The sequence below is a fragment of the Trematomus bernacchii genome, unplaced genomic scaffold (genome assembly GCF_902827165.1).
Source record: "Trematomus bernacchii unplaced genomic scaffold, fTreBer1.1, whole genome shotgun sequence".
Taxonomy (NCBI): domain Eukaryota; kingdom Metazoa; phylum Chordata; class Actinopteri; order Perciformes; family Nototheniidae; genus Trematomus; species Trematomus bernacchii.
The window spans coordinates 1,360,125-1,381,298 of NW_022987689.1; the positions used below are offsets into that span (position 1 = coordinate 1,360,125).

The 21,174-nt window shown below is 40.0% G+C and overlaps 1 protein-coding gene across 1 annotated transcript; it reads left to right on the top strand.

Moving 5' to 3' along the window:
- The first annotated feature begins 8,779 nt into the window (after positions 1–8,779).
- On the top strand, positions 8,780–20,604 carry wnt3a (wingless-type MMTV integration site family, member 3A). The gene is made up of 4 exons (XM_034138036.1): positions 8,780–8,957; positions 13,875–14,116; positions 19,765–20,030; positions 20,125–20,604. The coding sequence occupies exons 1-4, from the start codon at positions 8,887–8,889 to the stop codon at positions 20,602–20,604; spliced, it is 1,059 nt and encodes a 352-aa protein (XP_033993927.1). The 5' UTR covers positions 8,780–8,886.
- Positions 20,605–21,174: the final 570 nt, after the last annotated feature.

Here is a 21,174-nt window from a genome sequence, read left to right on the forward strand (position 1 = left end):
CATTTTACTCAGTCAAAAAAGTTGCATAGTTGTAAAATGCAATTGAGTATGTTTGCAAAACATAGACATAGGTGGTTGAATGTCAGTTATTCACAGTAACATTTTACTTAAAGTGACAGCAGGTTACAGGTTTATTCTTAAGCACGACAGCCATAATAAGCGAGGAGCGGTATTACAGATGTGTTGACTAAGTTGACCTCTTGATTTGTGAATAATATCTACTGACTGTTTGCCAGCTGAGAATATCTTTAGTCAGGGACAACCACACTTAACTCCTGTATAAACACCTATCAGTGGCTCAGCTATCACCTGACATCTTTTGTGTCCGCACACACCTTGATTTTTGGCACGTAAATAGAGAGAGAGGTATCTGAACTTGGGAAGGGTCCAGGTTTTCACAGCTACACCTGGGGAGCACTGCTGCCAGGATTCAGGATGAAGTCTATTCATTCCCAATCTCAAACCATATACTGCCCGTTTATCGCAAACACACAGCCACAGATGGGCCAAGTGGCTTCCCAGAGCCAAGTTTCTACTTACTGTGTGGGTAAACAAAATGGCACTTCAAAATAGAGATTAAAGTGAGCAAGCTTGATCATTTACAGTTGCGTTCTTCACATGATACTGGATCTCTTGTGATCGCTGAACCGTGAACAGATCACCAATTATTCAGTTTTTGCGTGGTGTGTTATTATCTGAGTATGAGTTAACAGGAAATGCGGACTACCTGCAATGTTGATTTTAAAGCAAAAAATCTACATTATGCGAAATTCGCCATTGAGTATAAACCTTCAGACAGCAGCCACTTAGCTTAGCAAAGAGATTGGAAAGTGTTGAAAACAGCTAGCTCTGTCAAATTGTAACAAAATCCACCTACAAGCCCTAACGTTTATCACTTATCGACACATAATTTCTAATTGTTTTAATCCATACAAATCCAACATGTAAAATTCTAATTTAGGATTTAGTCTGGGGGTTGTACATGGGACTTTTTCATGGGCGGTGTGCACTGCCACTTTGAAGTCTTGAGTCACAGTTTTTTTGTAACTATAGTAAAGCAAATATTTCTGCCGTTGGACAGAGCCACACTTAATGTTTCACCCTATTTCCAGTCTTTATGCTAAGCTAAGCTAGCCAGCTGCTGATTTCTAAAGGTGCTGCGAGATATGTACTTATATAACATGGTTAGGCTGTAGGCTATAAGTCTTTGCTATTTGGATGCATGATTTAACTTTAAACTCATGCTCAATATCATTCACACAATTCACACAGGTGAGCACATGAAAGCTCAGGAATGCACTTTTTTTTACATTATAAGCTTGTCAGTCATTCCTAAAGGGCAGTAATTCAAAAGCCTATAGGCCCCCAGTAAGGACTGTGCTTCTTAATAACACCTGGTTTTAAGGAGATCAGCGGGAGGGTTTGTCAGTACATGACAAGAATGGACACTAATCCTAAGCAATACCCACTGGTCCTGCATGTCTCTTGAGTGGGATAATTGATTCCCACACCCTTCTTAAAACACACTCACCCCCTCTTCTCAGACCCGGCAACCGAGAAAACAGAGCTTGTTTCATTCTGGTGTCGAGGGAACATGGCAATGAGGACAAAAGCGTGTGTTTAAAAAAAAAGAACTTGGGCTCCTATGAGGGTTGAACTGAGGACTGTCATAAGTGTTGTAGGTGGTAGCATACATTTGTTTGGTAATGGACACTAATCTCTTTAGGCTGCCGGGATATTTTCCTCCCGCTGGTAGATATAGTCCGTTACCCTGCTCTACCATTTTTCCTGTCTCTCATAATCTATCTCCAAGTTAACATGCATATATAAATGTGCAAAATGCATTTTAGATAATAGCCTATATTACAGATCCTTCTGAAAATAGTCGTATCAGATGTCCATGAGAAAGTCACCCTTAAGTAACGGTGTAGAAGAAGTCAACTTGGTTTCAGCTCTAAGTGTGACTAGAATACTCAGTTCAGATTTCAGTGTTAGCCTGCAGTGTTACATTTCTTTTGCAATTACAATGAGGTTCCTCCGGGAATTGAGGTTAGTTTCTGCATCGGCTATTCAAATTAGATGGAATGTGCTGGGACGTTGATGGAGTTTGAGGTATTTCCTTTCAAATATCTCAGAAAAGAAAAACTCCTTAAATGCATTCAAAACATTTCAATGTAGCCTACAGTAAATATGCTTATAACACACAGCAGGGCATATGTTGCATGACCATATTAAAAGGATTTAGAAAAATCCAGAAAGATGTAGGTAAAGATTATAATGCAAGGCAGATGGTATTTTGTAGAAATAATTTGTATTAAAGTGCAAAGATTCCCCTCCCTCTCCTCAGAGTCTTATGTATTAGCCTTGGTCTGACCTTGTCTTGATATCACATCCCTGGAGAGGAATGTAAATCGTATCCGTCCAATCCCAACCCAGTTACCACCAAACTCCTTGTTCTCACCACCCCTACTCCGCTGCAGGGCCACATGATCTTTTCCATGTACCAGACATAATTTGTGGCTTAGGTTTGGAGGCTGACGGTGCGTCTGCGCCACTCTGCTGTTTCAGGCGTCGGGCGCACCATGTGCAGCCGTTCTCAGGATTCAGGAAAAGTCCGTCCTCAGGGTCTGGAGAGGTTGCTGTTGTTTTTTGAAAACTTGGTGAATGAGCTGTCATCCTCCTGTGTTGGTTTGATCGCATCCCTAAGAGAAAACAGATCAGATATTGCTAATGAACACATGTATTGAGAGTCAGGAGCAAATCACAATTCTCAACCAAAAAATTAAATTAAATTACTAGGAAAAAAAACATTAAAAGGTGTCCTCAACGACTAAGATTACTGAATAACTAACTCTAGGATTCACCTTCTGTGCAGGTCCAAAACAGAAGCTGGATTTCGTAGAAGAAGCACCTTGCTATCAAAAAAACACCTAGTGAAACGTAAGCCTGGTGCTTCATTTGTGGCATGTAACCTATGGTCCATGCACATTTTCTAGTGACGTGTTATGACACACTTGAGCCAAATTGTATGTGAGCATGTGGCGGCTTGTCCATTCTTGAAAGTGTTTAAGTAGGCACATCTAAGCTGCTGCTGCTGTTGTGTTACCGTGGGAGGGACTATGAAATACCTTTAATACAAGGTGAAATGGTTGGTTGTATTAAAGATGATCTTCCAAAATCAATCACTTACCTTTAGTTTGGTGTGACATGCCATTAAAGAAAATGGTCTGTCCAAAAACATCTTTGGTTTATTTTATTACCATTTTCATCCTGTTGGCAGTTAAAGCTATGATCATTCAAGCATCACATTTCCTCCCTTGCAAACAATGAAATTAATATCTGCCTTTAATATCAAACCACAGTCTGCTGGGTTTTTATTGCCAAAGCCGCATGATAAAATCCACTCTTTGGTTTCCCAGCAACCTGTGAAACACTTTGCTTGAATGATGTTTACAGAATCGCAATTTTTCTATTTGCTCTTGAACAAGCAAGACCATTCATCCAGGTTTACCTCGACTCGCTGGAGAAAGCATCTACAATGACACAACGCAGTCTCAACAGTAAAAGTAGTGACATGTTAAGAGTTGGAGCCAGGAAAGTACAGGTGGCTGTGCGAAGACAGACGATATGGTAGACGTACAGTGAATGGGTCGTGCTCTTGACCAGCAGGTGGTGTTGATGGAACGGTATGATCTGCTTTACTTAGCATTAATGAAACAAGACAGAGTCCAGCAGAGCAGCTGCATTCTGTACAGCCTCCCTCTCAGCTGATTGCGACCTCGGCTGACCCTGAGGAAAGTGTCATTGTGGAGAAAGAGCAGAGAAGAAGAGACTGAAAAAAGGTGGAGATTCAAGGCCTTACACTCTCACTCTTTCTCTCTTTCAACAGTTGATAGAAAACACTGCATCCCGATGTGACATACAGGGCTGTTCCTGTAATGAAAGCTGCGCTGTCTCTTCTTGTTTTCTGGCCTATGAAAGCTTCATCCCTCTTGCTTGATTTGTGACCTCAGCTCTAACACAACTATTCTAGTCCCCTCTGAGGAAAAACCTTTTGACCGAAGGCTCCCACAACAGTTGAAGACTTCAGTTACAGACAAAATGAGACTTAACAGGCTACATGTGTTGACATATTTTAGGCCTTTAGGTGCATCTATGTGCTTCTCTTGGCCTCAGATATTGTTTGTGACTACTTTAAATTAAAGGATATAAACCAAACCTGACCTATAAGAACTTTAAATCCCCAACTACACTCATGGAGTACCACAAGGATCAGTGCTCGGACCTTTATCATTATCTTTCTACATAGTGCATCTGTATGTCAAATACATTAAAATTTCATTTTTTTTTTTTGGTTCTGTTTATTTCAATTAAACGCTGAAGAATCTGCACTTGGTATCGAAATTAAGCTAATTTTGATCATCATTAATCTTTTTTTTGCAAAGCACTTTGAACATTTGTTAAATCCAAACTATGTGAGTGTAGCTCTCTATATCTATAAGTATGAATTATCTTGTTTTTTTAATGGTGAAGAAGAGTGTTATCCAACATGTCCGTCTAAAATCTCAATTGGGATGAGAAGTAGTGACTGTTAAAGAAACATATAGGGCAAAATGACGTATGTAGGTGTGCCCAAAAGCTACTAATCCGACCTCAGTGACAACAAAGACCGTTTACATTCAGATTTAGAAGTTGTGTCCCATGATTTGTCTTATCAGAAACCTTTTTACACCCTGTATTACCAAGAGGTGCGAGCAAGGGAGAGGACGTCAACGCCTGTGGTAATGCCCATCCTGCAGATAAAGTCGAAGCAGAGGCAGACCCTTTGCTTTGTTCCCATGTCTGGAGACTAACGGAGGATTACGAGGGAAAGTGATAAGTTGTTTCCAGGTGTGAGCTCGTGGGGTGTGTCACAACTTATTGAGGCCCAGCTCTCCTCCCTTTTCCGTTGGAAGGGTTGTAACTCAAACAGAGACCTGGTAGTCTGCTTTTTGTCATATTTCTCTTCTGAACATCTCAGTTTTTTAAGATCTACAGAATTAAAACTGCATTAACCAAACAACAAAGTAGATTGGATTGGATAGTACATTCTGAGACATATTCACTCACCTGTTTTTTTCATCTTTGCTTTAACTACAAAGCATCAACAACTGTAAAACTGACTTTTCTGCAGGTCCCATATATTCGAGAACAGAACCTCAAAAGTCTGCCTTAATATGAGATGATTGTGTTTGTATTTTTTTTATTCTATTATTATGTATTTAATTTGTATTGGATTTTAACTTGACAGGAGCCATATAAATAGACTTGCTTTTGCCTTTAAGAGTTGTGAATATGTATACATTTTTTTTCCATTATAAAGTTCAGAGGGACAATAATAATTCCATTACAATGCTGACATCTAGTGGTGCCATCTCTTTTGTACACAACAAAGATCTTAAGTTGTTATGTTCAGTATGTTGCATCCTATTACAACCCTTGAATGCACCAATGAGCATTAACAGCTTCATTGCATATTAAGGAAAATATTCATGGAAAGCAAGTGAAGTAATGAAAATGTGATTAGATCAATATTTGTGTAATGCATGATGTTAGTGAAGCTGTGTTCTGTCAAAGAGAGGCAGCCTGACTGTGAAGCAGAGCAATGACAAGACTCACATGTCGGACATGAATCCTTGCTAACAGGCCTTTTGCTAGATTACATCATTTTTACAGTGAGGTCACCATGGGCACACAGAGGTGCCATGATGTCCTCCTGTTTACTCGGTGGGGAGAACTGAATGGATGGACTGCAGAGACAGCGTGGTGTGAAAAGTGTTGATGGAGATAAAACCAACATAAACCAGATTTTGGAAAAACATATTCACTTTGTCACCACTTTATATAAAAGTATGACTTGAATGATTTTTATGGTATTTAGAAGTTGAACATGCTTTACACACGTGTTAGCACTTATTAAATCTCTTGTTGACCTTCATGATCTACAGTCAGTAGCCATAAGCTGAACAGGCATCACATTTTTCACATGCATTTAACACCCTCGCTGCCTTGGCCTCTTTGCCAGTGCTGACAGCTACTGGGAGGAAAAAAATGGAAAAGTTCATAGCTGCACTATAACTTCCAGATTTCTCCCAAACAGCTGCCCAAACCCTCGGGCTCCTCTGAGCAGCTCCACAGTTATTAACTTTGCATAAGGAAGTTCAGCCATTTCATGACAACATCTGAAAAAAACAACATTAAAGAAACAAATATTTAGTTGATGATGATAACGATTATTAGTAGGTAAAATAAAAAGAGATAAAACACAAGCATTTTCCGGTGTAGTAAAATTAGCAGTTGATGTAAGACTAATCTGTTATTGCAATTAACTTTACTATAACAATAACTTAATTGAAACTCATTTGAATCACTGGACAGTTGATTTCTGTTATGGTGAAAAATATCCTTACCAAAGTCATATTCATTAAAAGACATTCATGATGATATCGTAGTGGATGTAAGTTCTGGTGACAGAAGTGTTACATTTTTGCAATCCTACAATATTAATATACATTGTAAGTAAAGTCTTGGATTTTAAATTGCACTTAAGTTAAAGTGGTATCAACTACTACTTAGAGTATAAAAAGCAAAACTACTATCCTTTAAGAGTTTTATAATTAATAATGCATACACCTTTAGCAGCCTTATGATATTGTGACTGATCTGGGAAGCCTAATTTGTAGTAATTTAGATTATCTGCAACAATTCATCATATATTTTAAAGTCATCATAGGTTTTACATAAAATATACAAAGTAACTTGTCACTTAAGGTATGCATTAAAGTAAAATGTGCCCTATGATATTTACTGAAGTTGAAATAAAAAGTAGCAACAAATTGAAATACTCAACTAAAGAACAAACAATTCAAAGTAGCATCTAAGTACAAAACTTGAATACATGTTTTCAAGTGTTACTTTCTACCATTTGGCTGTGAAAGTCAGTCTGAAAGTATGTTGCCTTTGCCACTGTTGCAGTGCACAATAGTTGCCACCAGATGGAGCTAACATCTTTAGGGTTAAGCGTATCACGTGTTGCCTCCTCCATGCGAGTCATCAAAGTTTAGCATGTGGACACTTTGAATATTAGAGAACAATTACAGGTTTGACTGAATACATGTTTTATTAACATCTATTTCCAGCTCGAACTGGTCAGGTAAACTCAAAAGCCTACCCCAAAGTTGAATCCGAGCAAAATAAAGAAATATATTACATGCATTTCAAAATGTAATATGTATTTCGTTCCTGATTTAATATTAGCAAGAGGAAATTGGCCACATAAATTATACAAATACACAGTCCACCATGGGGCTGATTAAGCAAGCTGACTGTTATTACTAAACGAATCGATGCAAATGGTTCTGCTGACTGTCGTCAATGGTAAGAATATAAAAAAGATTTAAAAAAAACACTGCATCTTAATTAGTAAACGCATTTAAATTAACTGCACAAATTAAATTCTTATGATGCTGTTGGTAAAATGCAACCATTTTGGGTAAATAATATGTCCCTCCAAGCCAACACAAGTCCTGCAAAGAAACAGATTTGCCACAACTTTACATAATTAAATAATCTCTAATAATATTGTTATTAATATTATGAGTATATGGTAAACTAAACAACAACAACAACACGTGTTGACTTAACAAAAGTGAAATAACATTGAAGATATTTCATGAAAGAGAAACAACTGATTTGTTCCCTCAACACAGCCCATTAGTCACTGATGTTGCTCAACTAGGACAGCTTTTTTATCTCCAAGAAAGCATCAGTGCCTATAAATGGAGACACCTCCTATTAGATCAGCTATCAACAGCCACTTGACTTTGAGAATGGGAAACAGACAGTCTCCCTTTTGAAATCAGTGGTGAGCTAATTTTATCAAATATTTCGTTGGAATAAACAGTCTGGCAGCTAATCGCACAGTTATCTTTAAACTTTTCTATCTGATAACATCATTTATAACAGTGCAGGAAGTTTTAACATGTGAGGAAAATTCGTTACATTCATGCTCAAAATATGCCACTTTAAGAACACTGTTTTACCATTTTACAGTCTACAGTTCTACAGTGTAATTTATAGATCATACAATGTAGTGGCAGAGAGCGAAATACTTTTTATTTCACACAATAAATAAATGCAATAGATGGCAAAACCATTAAGGATTTCTTGTGGGAAATCTATTTAGCACTGTAGTTTAGTTTGAGTGAATTCAGTGTGTATTCAGTCCTTAGGAAAAAATCCTCAACTTCAAATGTTACACTCATGGCAAGCAGGCACAAATAAAGGACTGCAGACCTTAATAATGGTCTCAAGCAATTCACACATATTTATTTCTGCATTTTAGAAGCTTCAAGCCAGGGAGTGAAATCCGGACAGGTTGTTATAGCTACGCAATCCACAGGGGTTCCGATGTCTATTTAAAACCCCTCAGACCCTCCCTCTCTCCTTTAAACAACATTATATATCACACACACTGCATGCTAATGCGACCAATTCTCAATGAGCACTAAAACACATCTTAAAATTAGCTCATTCTGTTGTCTGAGTTCAAACTGCCTGACAAGGCAACAGAGGGAACATATCATCAGAATTTCCCCTTTGGCAATACCTGCTGATTGGGTCCTAAAAACGCAAGCAGCTTTTAACTTTTAATATTTGGCTCCCGAGTTCTGCCACGAGTAGTCGCGAAAGATAGATTCTCCCTCACTGTTTTTTGGAGGAGAGAAATAAAAATCCACCAGTGCAGATTCGTTTTTCATTTTTGTCCAATCTTCAGGTAAAATCGCAGTTCGCGTAGGAGCGCGCATGTAGGCTTTCTGCTGGAGAAGTTTTAGAGAAACTTTAAGGATGATATACCTTGGATGTTTCCTGTTGCTCTGTGGGCTTACGCATGTCATGGCAAGTTATCCCATCTGGTGGTAAGTTTTGTATTCATTATATCCCTGAACGAACGAATGGTGACATGTTATTTTAAAATGTTGATAATAATTTGATGATCCGCTTTTGTGTCAGTGTGGTTATGGTTTTTATTTCGTTTCTGACAGCAGCGGAACATTTATGTGCACCAATAGTAAAGTTTAGAGACGTTTAACAAAAGCGTTAAGGTGCTAAAGATAAAAAGTGCAATAAAAGAGCGAAAAACGTGATTTTATTTGAACACAATAGCAGAGAACAGACCTGTAGAAACCAAAACAACTTACGAAAGAACAAGTTTCTTCCTTAATTCAATGTTTACTTTTTAATGCTATGCACTATGACATTTTCAACATTAACGATGCAATTTGACTTAGATCAATTTTTTAATTCATATTGCAGCAGGTGCAAAGTTTGTGTGCATGCAAGTGTGTGTGTTTGTGTGTGTGTGTGTGTGTGTGTGTGTGTGTGTGTGTGTGTGTGTGTGTGTGTGTGTGTGTGTGTGTGTGTGTGTGTGTGTGTGTGTGTGCGTGTGTGTGCGCGTGCGTGTCCACTCGTCTGTGTATGGGGTCAAAGTGGCAGAACAAATATGAAATGTTACCCAACACACTGTTATATGGAGTATTCTTTGAGTGATTTATAATATTTAAAGTAATTTAATGAGGATAACCAGCATAGCATTTGAAATACAATACTGTATGTTTTCTTATCAGACTTAGGACACCTTTTGCACTTTTAACTAAAGGTCAAAGAAACAAATTCAACAGTTTTAAGTGTGATTGCAGCTTTTGCTGTAATGGACATTGTGGGTATGGGCTATCACTCTATCACTAATTATTTTCCCATCAGTTTCCTTATGTTCCAAATGTCCTCAGAAATCAGCATCTGATGTCCTTTCATTTTATTTCAGTTTTTAATCACACAGAAGAACAGAGTTGCTGCAGAAAATGCACTGGAGCAATATAAATGTTGCAGCAGCCTAACTATTCCTTATTTAAGAAAAAAACTATACTATTTAGTTCAGTTGTCTTTTTTTGGTCTTATACAAGGTTCATCAGCTTTTACACGTTAATAACAAATGTCTTACTTGAGCTAAACTCAAAGATATTATTATTGATTTTTTTCTATCTTTAAATAGTCTGCTTTTCTGCGATGTTGGGTGTACCGTATTACTTCCCTTAATGGGGCTCCTGGTGGTAATACTGATGAGAAACTAATTACATGCACAGCTGGAAGGAAATCCTGATAAAACAGTGGGTGGAAAAAATCCAACCCAAACCAGTCCAAAGTCCTGGTTTTAAAAGTGAGTGCATCCAGTTACACTGTGTTCTCCTCCAGCTTGCTGTCTATATTATTTTTTGTGTTTTATCACCTGTTAAGCATCTTTTGCAATTTTTTTCTGTTGATGCCAGTGTGTGCGTTGCCATGTTTTAGGCCTGCTGATTGACACACTTGTGCACACTGCTTAACAGAGAAAAGAGGGACTTTATATTTCATCTCCAAAAGAGCTTTTTTGTTTTTGCGGAGCCAGTTTTGAATGACACAATGGACGGCAGGTTTCCATTCTGTCATTGCAAAACTGCAGCAAGTCAAGAACTCACTTACATGTTGATGATTTGATATTGGAGGGTGGGTCAGGTCTTTTATTGAAGACTGTAACTACAGGAGCAAAAGAGCGGCAAATAAACCCAACAGGAGTACGTTTGCTGTATCACTCCTACCAGTACAAACAATCTTTGACAGCAGAAGTAGCACATGAAGTCACTTTGAGTTGAACATTCTTGACGTAATACTAAAGTTGTTGTTTTTTTCTTGTGAGGCTACTGATGTGTTTTTTGTTACATAGCAACTCATCCCAAGTCAAATAATGTGGTTCCCTTTGGATTGCGCTCAATACAGCTTCATTGTCTCTCCGTTTCCAAACGGCGTGTCAGCTACCTAAGAGCTTTCCCTTGTGTGGAAAGCAACCTGTGATGTTTTGCTGACAGACTATGCTAAACTTTGCTTCAAGTGGCCATCGGAGCTGCATCAGACTCAACCTCTGTGCCACAGTATTCTCTGGAGATCTAGATTTGTACTAAGACAGGTTCATGTCTGTCTCTACTCGACCTGCCATGACATAGCCTGGCTGCACCCGCCACCCCGCCGCCCCCTTCCCTAGTCCACCCCACCTTAGAAGATAAATACCTGGAGGTGAAAGCTTGCCGCACATTCCTTTTCCCAAACATATTCTCTTGATGTCAAAGTCGGCTCCAAGGCCCCAGGGCCCACGAGTAAAGTGGTAATTCTAAGGTACCCTGCTTGGGCTTGCTGAAATATGCATTAAACCTGCGCTGGATACACTTAGATGAGAGGGGGAAAGTCATACTATAACACAAATTGAATATGATGTATGCTTTTCTTAAGTATTTATTTAAAACAATTTTAACTAAAGTGTTTATTTGATATCATAAACCTCTTTTTTGACCACTTATGCCAACAGTTTGATTCTTTGGAGGGCAGCTGCTTTGAAGAATGATTTTCTCATGAATTAGAACAAAAGTGTATCAAAGCACTCAATATATGCCAAAACCAGCATTTAAGTGGAAGTATTTGTCAGGGCTGGTATTCACCATTTTGCAACAGCTCCTTTGAAAAAAACATAAATCACCCCCGGTTGAACATGCCCTGCCTCCTCTCTTAGGCCATTTCCTAACACAGGAAGAGGTGGCATGGATTACTCAGCCCCGCTGAGACAGACTTGCGTGAGTAGAGCAATCAAAGCCCATTGACTCATGAGGGTTTGTGTGACACAGGTAGATGACCTAGCAGAAATCATGTAAAAAGACCCTCACAGGTGTAGTCTTGATGAGTAATAAGGCTCATTACAGACTCTGGTCAAAAGGAAACTCCCACATGACCTTTATTCTGCACTATGTTCTGCTGATGAAATGCATTCACTGGAGCTCATTCACTTGTGCAAAAGCCTTTGTTAATGATGGAGTTGATGGAAATGGCATCTAAACCTCAGGGGCGTCACATGTTTCCCCATAGAGGAAAAGGAAGCAGAGGAGGTTCAATACCAGACTGACAGTAGGAGTACTACTTGTAAAAAATGCTGGCCTGCAGCGCTTGTTTCACCTGCCTTGAGTCACAGTAAACATCTCACAAGGATGATCCTCTGATGAATTTGTGCGTGTTAGGCAAACCAAAGTCTGTACCAGTTTGGGATGTAGACTCAGGTTTCTGCTGGGAAATTATGCGCTTCAGGGTGTATGGACTGAAGAGAGGGCCAAAGAGAGGCCAGTGCTTGTTTACTGATGTATGTTGCAGACAAACTGCAGACTTCCTATGGACCCATTTTCCTTTTCTTGCTTACTAAACCGCTCTTTTATGATTAACTAGAGCGGTCTAGCCTGTAGAAATTAGACAAAATATTCTGTGAAAACCAGTGTGACAGGCAACTCTGATATTTGCCCGGGAGAAATAACTGGTTAACTCTCAGCAAATGGTTTACAAACACCTTAACCACAGAAAGCATTAACGTGCTATATTGAAAATGAAATTCATTCAGCTTTTACATTTCCCTATATATTGGAGGTCTTCAAGGTCATCCTGTTGTTCTGCCGTCCGAAGTGGTCAGCCAGGGGTCAGTTGGCTGAGGAGATCTTTTCTTGGGCTGTGAGCCTTTAAAGAAAGCAGCCTTAGGCCAGTGTCAGGAGTTTCAGTAATCTTGTTGTGATCAGCGATTAGTCCTTGAACAACAGTGAACGGGTCAACGGAGAGCGAGCTAACTGAGCGGCAAGAGACTGCACACCTGCTCTGGCTCTGCCTTTGTGCAACAGCTACAGTAACTATTATCAAGCCCATATCACTCAGGGAGGATCAGCATACTGCTGCCAGTGTTCACTGCTTAATAGACAGTTGCGATGAAATGTAGACTTGTCTCGATTGCCAACAAGCTACTTTGTTGCTACCCTTGCCAAGGATAATAGGCACTCTGCTATTAAATAATCAAGTTGTCAGGATATTGATTTTACTGACATTTTATTTAAAAAGAACCTCAAGCTCTCCGGTCAGCGGGTCATGCATTTAAAGAAAATGTCTTTGTTCGTCTTAATTACAATAATGTCTTGACATTTAAATGTTTCCTTTTAAAAAGGCTTTGCTTGCAAGTCAAACCAATTACTCACCTTTAATTTGAGCCAATAAAGCTTTCTGTGATGTGGAAAAGCCAACAGATGGTCATGTACAAGCACAGAACAGCAAAATGTTTTGTAAAATTGAGCTATATTACATACTATTCAATGATACAATGGATATCCCATTTCTATGATTACTAGTCACTAAAAGTCCTAATTGAGAGGACACAGAAAATAAAGACAGAAAGACAGAGAGAAAGCACTAAAGGGAACGAGACGGAGAGATGTAATCAGTGAACCAAGTTTGCACTTGTTGTATCCCAGAATACCTTCCTCAAAGGAAGAGGGGGGTTGGGTTCTATGTTACACTTAATACACTCTCTGAAGTTTCAATGTAGGGTTTGCACTCTTATTACCCTAAGCCGAAGGCCTGTTAAGTGTGCGGACAGTTAATAACAAGGTGTAGTTTCCCAAGTTGTCAGCTTAAGGTCTATGAAGACCTCTAGATGCATTGTGGACTTTCATCTTAGACAGAAACACTGCTTGCTTCTGTGGCAGCAGGGCTGCAATTTCAATTCACACAAAGGCCAGGTGTCTGCAGAGAGGGTAGTTGAAGGGATAAAGGATGGACGCCTAATGGTAGCATCTGATACAGCAAACAAACACAATCAAACTCAGACGCTCAATTACACTGCACCTGGAGAGGGAAATTAGTCTTCCTCTTGGGTTCTGTTAAATCAATGGATAAAGATAGACAGAGACAATGCAATCATAACAATGTGATTTCCCCTCTCATTGTAGGTCACTAGCAGTGGGCCACCAGTACTCTTCACTGGGCACTCAACCCATCCTCTGTGGCAGTATCCCGGGTCTGGTGCCCAAGCAGCTGCGCTTCTGCCGAAACTACGTGGAAATCATGCCCAGTGTGGCCGAGGGGGTGAAGATTGGAATCCAGGAGTGCCAGCACCAGTTCAGAGGCCGACGCTGGAACTGCACCACAGTCAATGACAATCTGGCCATTTTTGGGCCAGTTTTAGATAAAGGTAATGTAACACATCAAAGACATGTGCATTGCAGCTTGCTCTCTTTTACATTAGCATAAGATGCTGTTTTCTTTTGCATGCAAATAACCTGTCAGTGTACATCATTCAGGCTGCCAATATACAGGTTTTAACTCCCCCAAACGATTCCCTGGTATTTTAATTTGGAACAATCAACTGTGGTTTACTTGACTCATATCTCATATGACTAACAATCGTTAAAGTAATCAACCAAATTCAGGTTTTCCGATACCAGGATTGAAAGATTAGACAAAATCAGTCTTCTGCAGCATTTGCAAAAGTGCCACTTGCCGATAAATAGTTTTTAATTGAGAAAGAATCTCAATAACCACAAGAACATATGAAAATACGAGAGCAACATATGTCTTTCCTAAACAAACAAATTAATAGGCCAATAGTTAAATCATGCAAGACCTATTTATATGTAAATACTTAAGTAATAGTGGAGAAGGGTAATGCTATTAGTTAAGGCATGTGTATACCTACCAAACCTCTTTGGTGAAGCTCTCTGACCCTACTGTCCCCAAATTATGTTTATGGTACTTTCTTACAAGTTAGTTCTTCAAAGCTGCTAGAAGACTAGAACTGAAAAATAGAAAGCCACCTAATATATCTCTATATATGTTGATGAACTTTTCCATTAACAAATCTATATTCTCTCCGTCTTGTATTTGCATTACAAAAGCTGCACTCCCTGTGTGCATCATTCATTATGCTCGTTCAAATCCTTGTTTAAATAGAGCTTGGACTGAACAAGTTCTGAGCAGCCTGTATGCCTGAAATAATGTACACAATTAGAAGAGTGAGTTCTGTCTTGTTAGAGTTTTCTTTAGGAGGGAATCCCCTGTGATTGTTCTGCTGCTCTGAAGTGACTTACACAAGACTGTGAACCGGAGTTTTTCAAAATACATTTTCCCCATTAGATTCTGTGATTATGTATTAGGACTTTTAAGTGTATGTCAAGTCTGGTCTACTTATGGGCTCAGGCAGCAGAAATTCCCACTGTGCTGGGAGGCATATTATGTTACCTTTCGACAGAGCCTGCCTAGCGGTTTCCCCCTGTTTCCAGTCTTTGTGCTAAGCTAAATGTCTGCTGTCTTTAGCTTCGTATTTAACAGACACAAGTGAATGTATCAATCTTGTAGTCAACTCTCTGTAAGAAAGTAAATGAGGGCATTTCCAAAAGGTATTAATTTAATTCCTCATGTGAGTGCAGCAGACACATTTGTTACTAAGGTATTTAGGTTTTTGTCTTTCCTTTTTGTTTTTTGTCTCCTCTGCCTAAGTCTAAAATTAGTTACAGGCTCCAAAATTGAGAATGAGCGTCAAACATAAGGGTTGTGGGTCGAAGATCTTAACCTGTCACCTAGTTTACAGAAGATTGATGCAAACACAGGGGGTTGGAGGTTACTTAGGGCAATTGCTTTTAATAAACTCCTGAGCCAGTTGATAGAAGAGGCTTGAGCTCAAGTAGGTGGCTAACGATAGGGGTTCTCAATCCGAGCCCTATTGTGGTGCAAAATGCCACCACATCGCTCCCGTTGCCGCCCCTCCAAGGCCTAAATTGCAGGGGTACTGAGCGGAAAGAGGAGGCAGCTACTGGGCTTTAGTAAATCATTTTGATTGGATTAAGGTCACTGAGGCCCTTAATAATGTGAGAGGTCAAAGTGGCTGGATTAAGTGCCTTTGTCAGAGGCCAATGAGAGTGACTCAGGGGCTCACAGGCCTTTGATAGGGCATAGTAGGAGAGGGCTTCCATTTCATTGGATTTGATTGATGCTGGTGTTTGTCTGTGCAACAGGGCCATTGTCCTCACTGGTGTCTGTTTGTCTGCGATTCAGACTGTTGTGTGTCGGTTTCCTCCTGCCTTTTTAGGGTCCAAAGCTGAAAGGAGGAGTAGGCGCCTTTATTGGCTTCAGGGGCTTAGTTCCTATCAGTTAGCCCATCACTGCCCATGCCCTCCTCATCTTCACAGAGGACATGAGAAGTTTGTTTTACAGAGGTGGATTAGGCACTGGATAAGTACTTAAAGAATAAAAACATGGACTATTACGGAAGGCCATTCTGTAAATTGAGTTGAGACTAGTTTAAAATAATAGAATTGAAAAATGTTTTAGTGTCTGCTTGGATCACTTACACAACTTCCTTCAAAATAAAAATGCGTAAGGGTGAATGCCAAATGTGATCAGACATTGGCTTGAAAACACACAAACACTCATCGATCTAAAAGCACACTGTCACGCACACTCTTACCAAAATTCATGCACGTTTTTCCTGCCTTGAAAATGGACACATACTTCTCCTATGTGGATGTTCTCTCTCCCTTCCACATAGCCTGATCCTCTCTCTATGTTTCTCTCTCACTCCACACCCCGAATCACGAGCCCTAGCTCCAGGCTATGTCTGCGTCAGCACTCATTAATTTACATTAACTAAAGTGTCAAAACACGCACTGCTGGAATCTGCCTGTGATGAAAGGTAATAGAAAGCTGTGCAGGTGTTCTTAGTCCGTGGAGCCGATCCCAGAGCTGCTTCTGCATTCTTTACAGAACACCTACCTACTATATGGGTATAATCATGCTCCAGTTTATGAGTCATAGAATTAGTGAAGGCAACTTTGCTACAAAAAGTGGACAGCCACTATTTTACAGGTGTTACCACCCACACAGGAATAGACATGCAGCATCACAATTCTACTTGAAACCATTAAATGTAAATGAGGTTTACAGGAAACTCCTATTACATAATATACAAAGCATGTGGAATGGATTGCTAGGTTTCATACTTTTGTAGCTCTGACTGAACCTAATTCCTTAGTTACCTCTGCCTTGTCTGCAGTCACCAGGAAATTCACCTGATAAATTACCCTAAATTATTAAGTCCCCACTAAACTAACTAGGAAAAGGTCAGGGGATGTGGGTTATGACCTATGACCTGAGGATGAGAAAGTGTAACTATTTAGGATGAGCTAAGAGGTCTATGCTTCTCATGAGACGTATGTCTCTCCATTCTGGGGGAGGGAAACTAGCACACCAGTATATCATTAACTCTGGGCAAGAAAGAAAGAAGGGGTGTGGTAAATGGAGTTGATGGGGGGACCTTAGCCCCACTCCCTGCTGGGCACTGCTCTGAGCACAATATCTTCGCAACCATGAGATTAAGCAGGAGAAAAAGTGCTTTTCCCCATTCACACGCCCTTTAGATTGTTTTATTAAACCATTTGAATAGGGATTTCCCCGTCTGCCGACAAGCGGGGTCCAGCCAATGCATAGTTCTCTGTTGCTATGACTTAACTTGGTCCCCACTAATCACCGGCCAGGGCAAATTTCATATAAAATATCTGGGGCCATTGTGGGACTAACACAGCGTGACAGTGGCAGCACAATAGGGGATTCAACCCCCCAGCAGGTTGTAGGGACCACTTGGCCTGCCAGGGTCTGGCAAAGTTTGGTGGAGGAGCATTGTTGGAGTAAGAGTGTCCTGAAATACCATAAATTGGTCGTAAAATCAAGTAAAGACGGGAAACTAATGTACCGTAAGAGCTGTTGTTTCCAGGTCAAGTAAGTGCTGTTACAGGTGTTGATAACCGCTGTAAAGGTTATGTGAAACACCACGCTTCATACAGAAGTAGTAGATTGACAAAAACATACTGTATGAAAAATGTAATTGTTTCTTAAACTTTTGTTGGCTTTTTCCAACAAAAAACTAAATGGAACAAGGTTCACACTTTGGTTTTGAGGTGTGTGGAGTAATACCCTTTTTTATAAACCATTGGATCTTTGTTATCTATTAGCACAAATATTTTAATAATATGTTATATTTTAAACAATAGATTTCAGCAACTTCAAAATATAGGTTTGCATGGACAGTATCGTCATTGCTTGGCAGAGAAATATACTTCGATGAAGTTTGAGGGGATTAGACATGTTACATCATCACCAGTCTTTTTTTATGGAAATCAAGGACTTATTGAAGGGTTTGGGAGGGTCAAAAGAAAGTTTACGACCTTAAAGACCTACAGAGACACTAGGACATATTACATTTGTCCCCATTATTCTCCTTTGCTCAATTTATCCCAAGATAATCCTCTTTTCCTCTCCCAATTGAACTCCTCGACCCCCTTACGCTCCACAGAATTATTGCCAGTCATCCATAAGGTTACAAATCCAAAGGAGTTTCCTTTTGGGTCCACATTTCTTCACACCTTTCATCAATACTGACATTTTGTGACTCCAGAAAATGTATTTCTATTTCTATGATGATGATGATGATACATTGTTGTGTAACAGATAAGAGTCTAATTAAACTGATGTAGTTCTGTATGCTTGGAAGAGGCTTTTTCCTATCCTTGACATTTAAAATGAATGTAATAACCTCAGACACCACTAACTTGAAGCCCCAAAATGAACAACTCATACTTTGTTTGTTTTGTGATTCATGTGTTATGAATCACTGTCGAAATATTTCAGCCCGGAGCCCCCCTTGATTCCAATAGAAAATAATTCAATATTCAAGTGAAATGATCTGTGGTGGATGCAGGTTTGAATGTATTGTGAACATAAGTTACCTTGTGGGTTTACAATAGCAGTATCTAGTGGGTGGTGGAGGATGCCAGTAGACCTTTCTCTTGCATCATTGTTCCTAATGCCCTTTAGTCCTCAAACTGGTTGGAACCTGCTGTAAGGGAGGAGCTCCTACTACATTTAGCTTTATACTCCTTTTCGTTCTTTCCCTCTGTCGTTTTTGTTCTTTAGACAGAACCATGTACTGCCTATTTATGTATTTGTCACACACACAATCACATATGCAGATACACAACCCCAGATTTCACTATTGATCCTTAAACCTTTCTCTACATTTCTTTAATTTCTGATTGTACATTTCGTATTCACACCTGGTGTTACTATATTCTTTATCATGTTTCTAGGTATTTTTTCTTGAGATAGTGCAAGACCATACAAGTACACATATCCAGGGCAAAATCCTTGTCATAATGAATTATGTTAAAGCTGGGAGCGAACAATGTCTCCTTGCTCTGGGAAATGTTGTTTGATATATCGCATATATGGACACTACATTGCCATCTCCATGTTGTGTCTATGATTTGTCCCCACAGTGTGAGGCAGTTTCTTAACCTCTCAAAAGCTTAATTGAGTCTCTTAATTATAGGCCTGTCAGCCCCGACTCTTCCTCTCATCTCTCTGGAAGATCCTGATCCCTCTGAGTCATCAGTTAGCTATTTCAAACTGAGGCATAGAGGCCATGCTAGCCTTATTCAGAGACAGGGTGATTGATGTCTGGGCTGACTGACCACAATCTCAGTTTATCTCGGTAGATACTACCTAAAGGCAACGATATTAATGGAAATCGCAGCATGTCTAGTTCGTTTGAATTGTCTTGTTGGCCTGCGTTGAAACATTTTTCTCATGGAATCACACAAGACCAAACACAAGCAGAAATCAACATGTTGTGACCATTCTCTAGCAATTACAGGACAACTTCTCTATAAATTGATAGTTGAATTGAATTGAATTAAATCCTGAAAACAATCATTGGCAAGTTACAGTATGTGACATCCGTTTGCAAGATGTTAACTTTTCACTTACAGATGTTTGAACTTCTCTTTTCAGCTACTCGAGAGTCAGCATTTGTTCATGCCATTGCCTCGGCGGGAGTGGCATTTGCAGTGACCCGTGCCTGCGCTGATGGTTCAGCCACAATCTGCGGATGTGACACACGCCACAAGGGCCCCCCTGGTGAGGGATGGAAGTGGGGTGGATGCAGCGAGGATGTGGACTTTGGGAGCATGGTGTCCAGGGAGTTTGCTGATGCGAGGGAGAATCGCCCTGATGCACGCTCAGCCATGAACCGCCATAACAATGAGGCAGGGAGAATGGTGAGTTTCCTAAAATGCTCTTTTTGCTGATTGTGTGTAGCATTTTTTTCTTCTTTCAGATATTTGACTGACACCTCATTTTGTTTATCCTTAGTCCCTCAACGACAACATGTTTCTCAAGTGTAAGTGCCATGGGCTGTCAGGAAGCTGCGAGGTCAAGACGTGCTGGTGGTCTCAGCCTGACTTCAGAGTTATTGGCGACTACATGAAGGATAAGTATGACAGCGCATCAGAGATGGTGGTGGAGAAACATAAGGAGTCCCGTGGATGGGTTGAGACCCTGAGACCAAAATACAACTACTTCAAACCCCCAACAGAGCGCGACCTGGTTTACTATGAAATCTCACCCAATTTCTGTGACCCCAATCCTGAGACCGGCTCCTTCGGCACCCGTGATCGCATCTGCAACCTGACGTCCCATGGCATAGATGGGTGTGACCTGCTGTGCTGCGGCAGAGGTCATAACACAAGGACTGAAAAGAGAAAGGAGAAGTGTCACTGTATTTTCCACTGGTGCTGCTACGTCAGCTGTCAGGAGTGTGTGAGAGTCTACGACGTGCACACCTGCAAATAAGGACATGTGATTCCTGTCTTTTCTCACCAAAATTGAAAGACTTCAGTAGGCCGATTCACAAATACAGCAACTTATCTACAAGACATAAGAGACTGTAAAGCTGTGCGACCTGTCCATGGACTCCAGTGGCAGGCGGCCTTGTGCTTTGTGCTGAAAAGAGCCAGTCCCTGCCTTGATCAACTGAAAGTGTTGATTAGATGTTGACATCATAAAGCGCCATTCATGTGAACTGATATGATGGCGATGATGACAACAATATTGATATCTCTAGCGATGACGAAAGACTTCTGATGTACTGATGTAGGAAAGGAGAACTGTGGGCTGATTGACAAACACCATATTGGTGATTTTATTTTCTTTCCTGTATTCCAAGTAGTTAATTTGTTAAGAATAGTACAGCACTGCCAATACTTTCAAGTCAATGGGGCAAACAATGAAAGTGTCACATGTTCTTATGTTTATTCATAAGTTGTTTTTTCCAACATGTTGACAACTTACATGACACTCAATAGCATGCATTCTCCTCCTCAACTTTATATGTATGTGTATATCTGAAAACTAACATTGTCG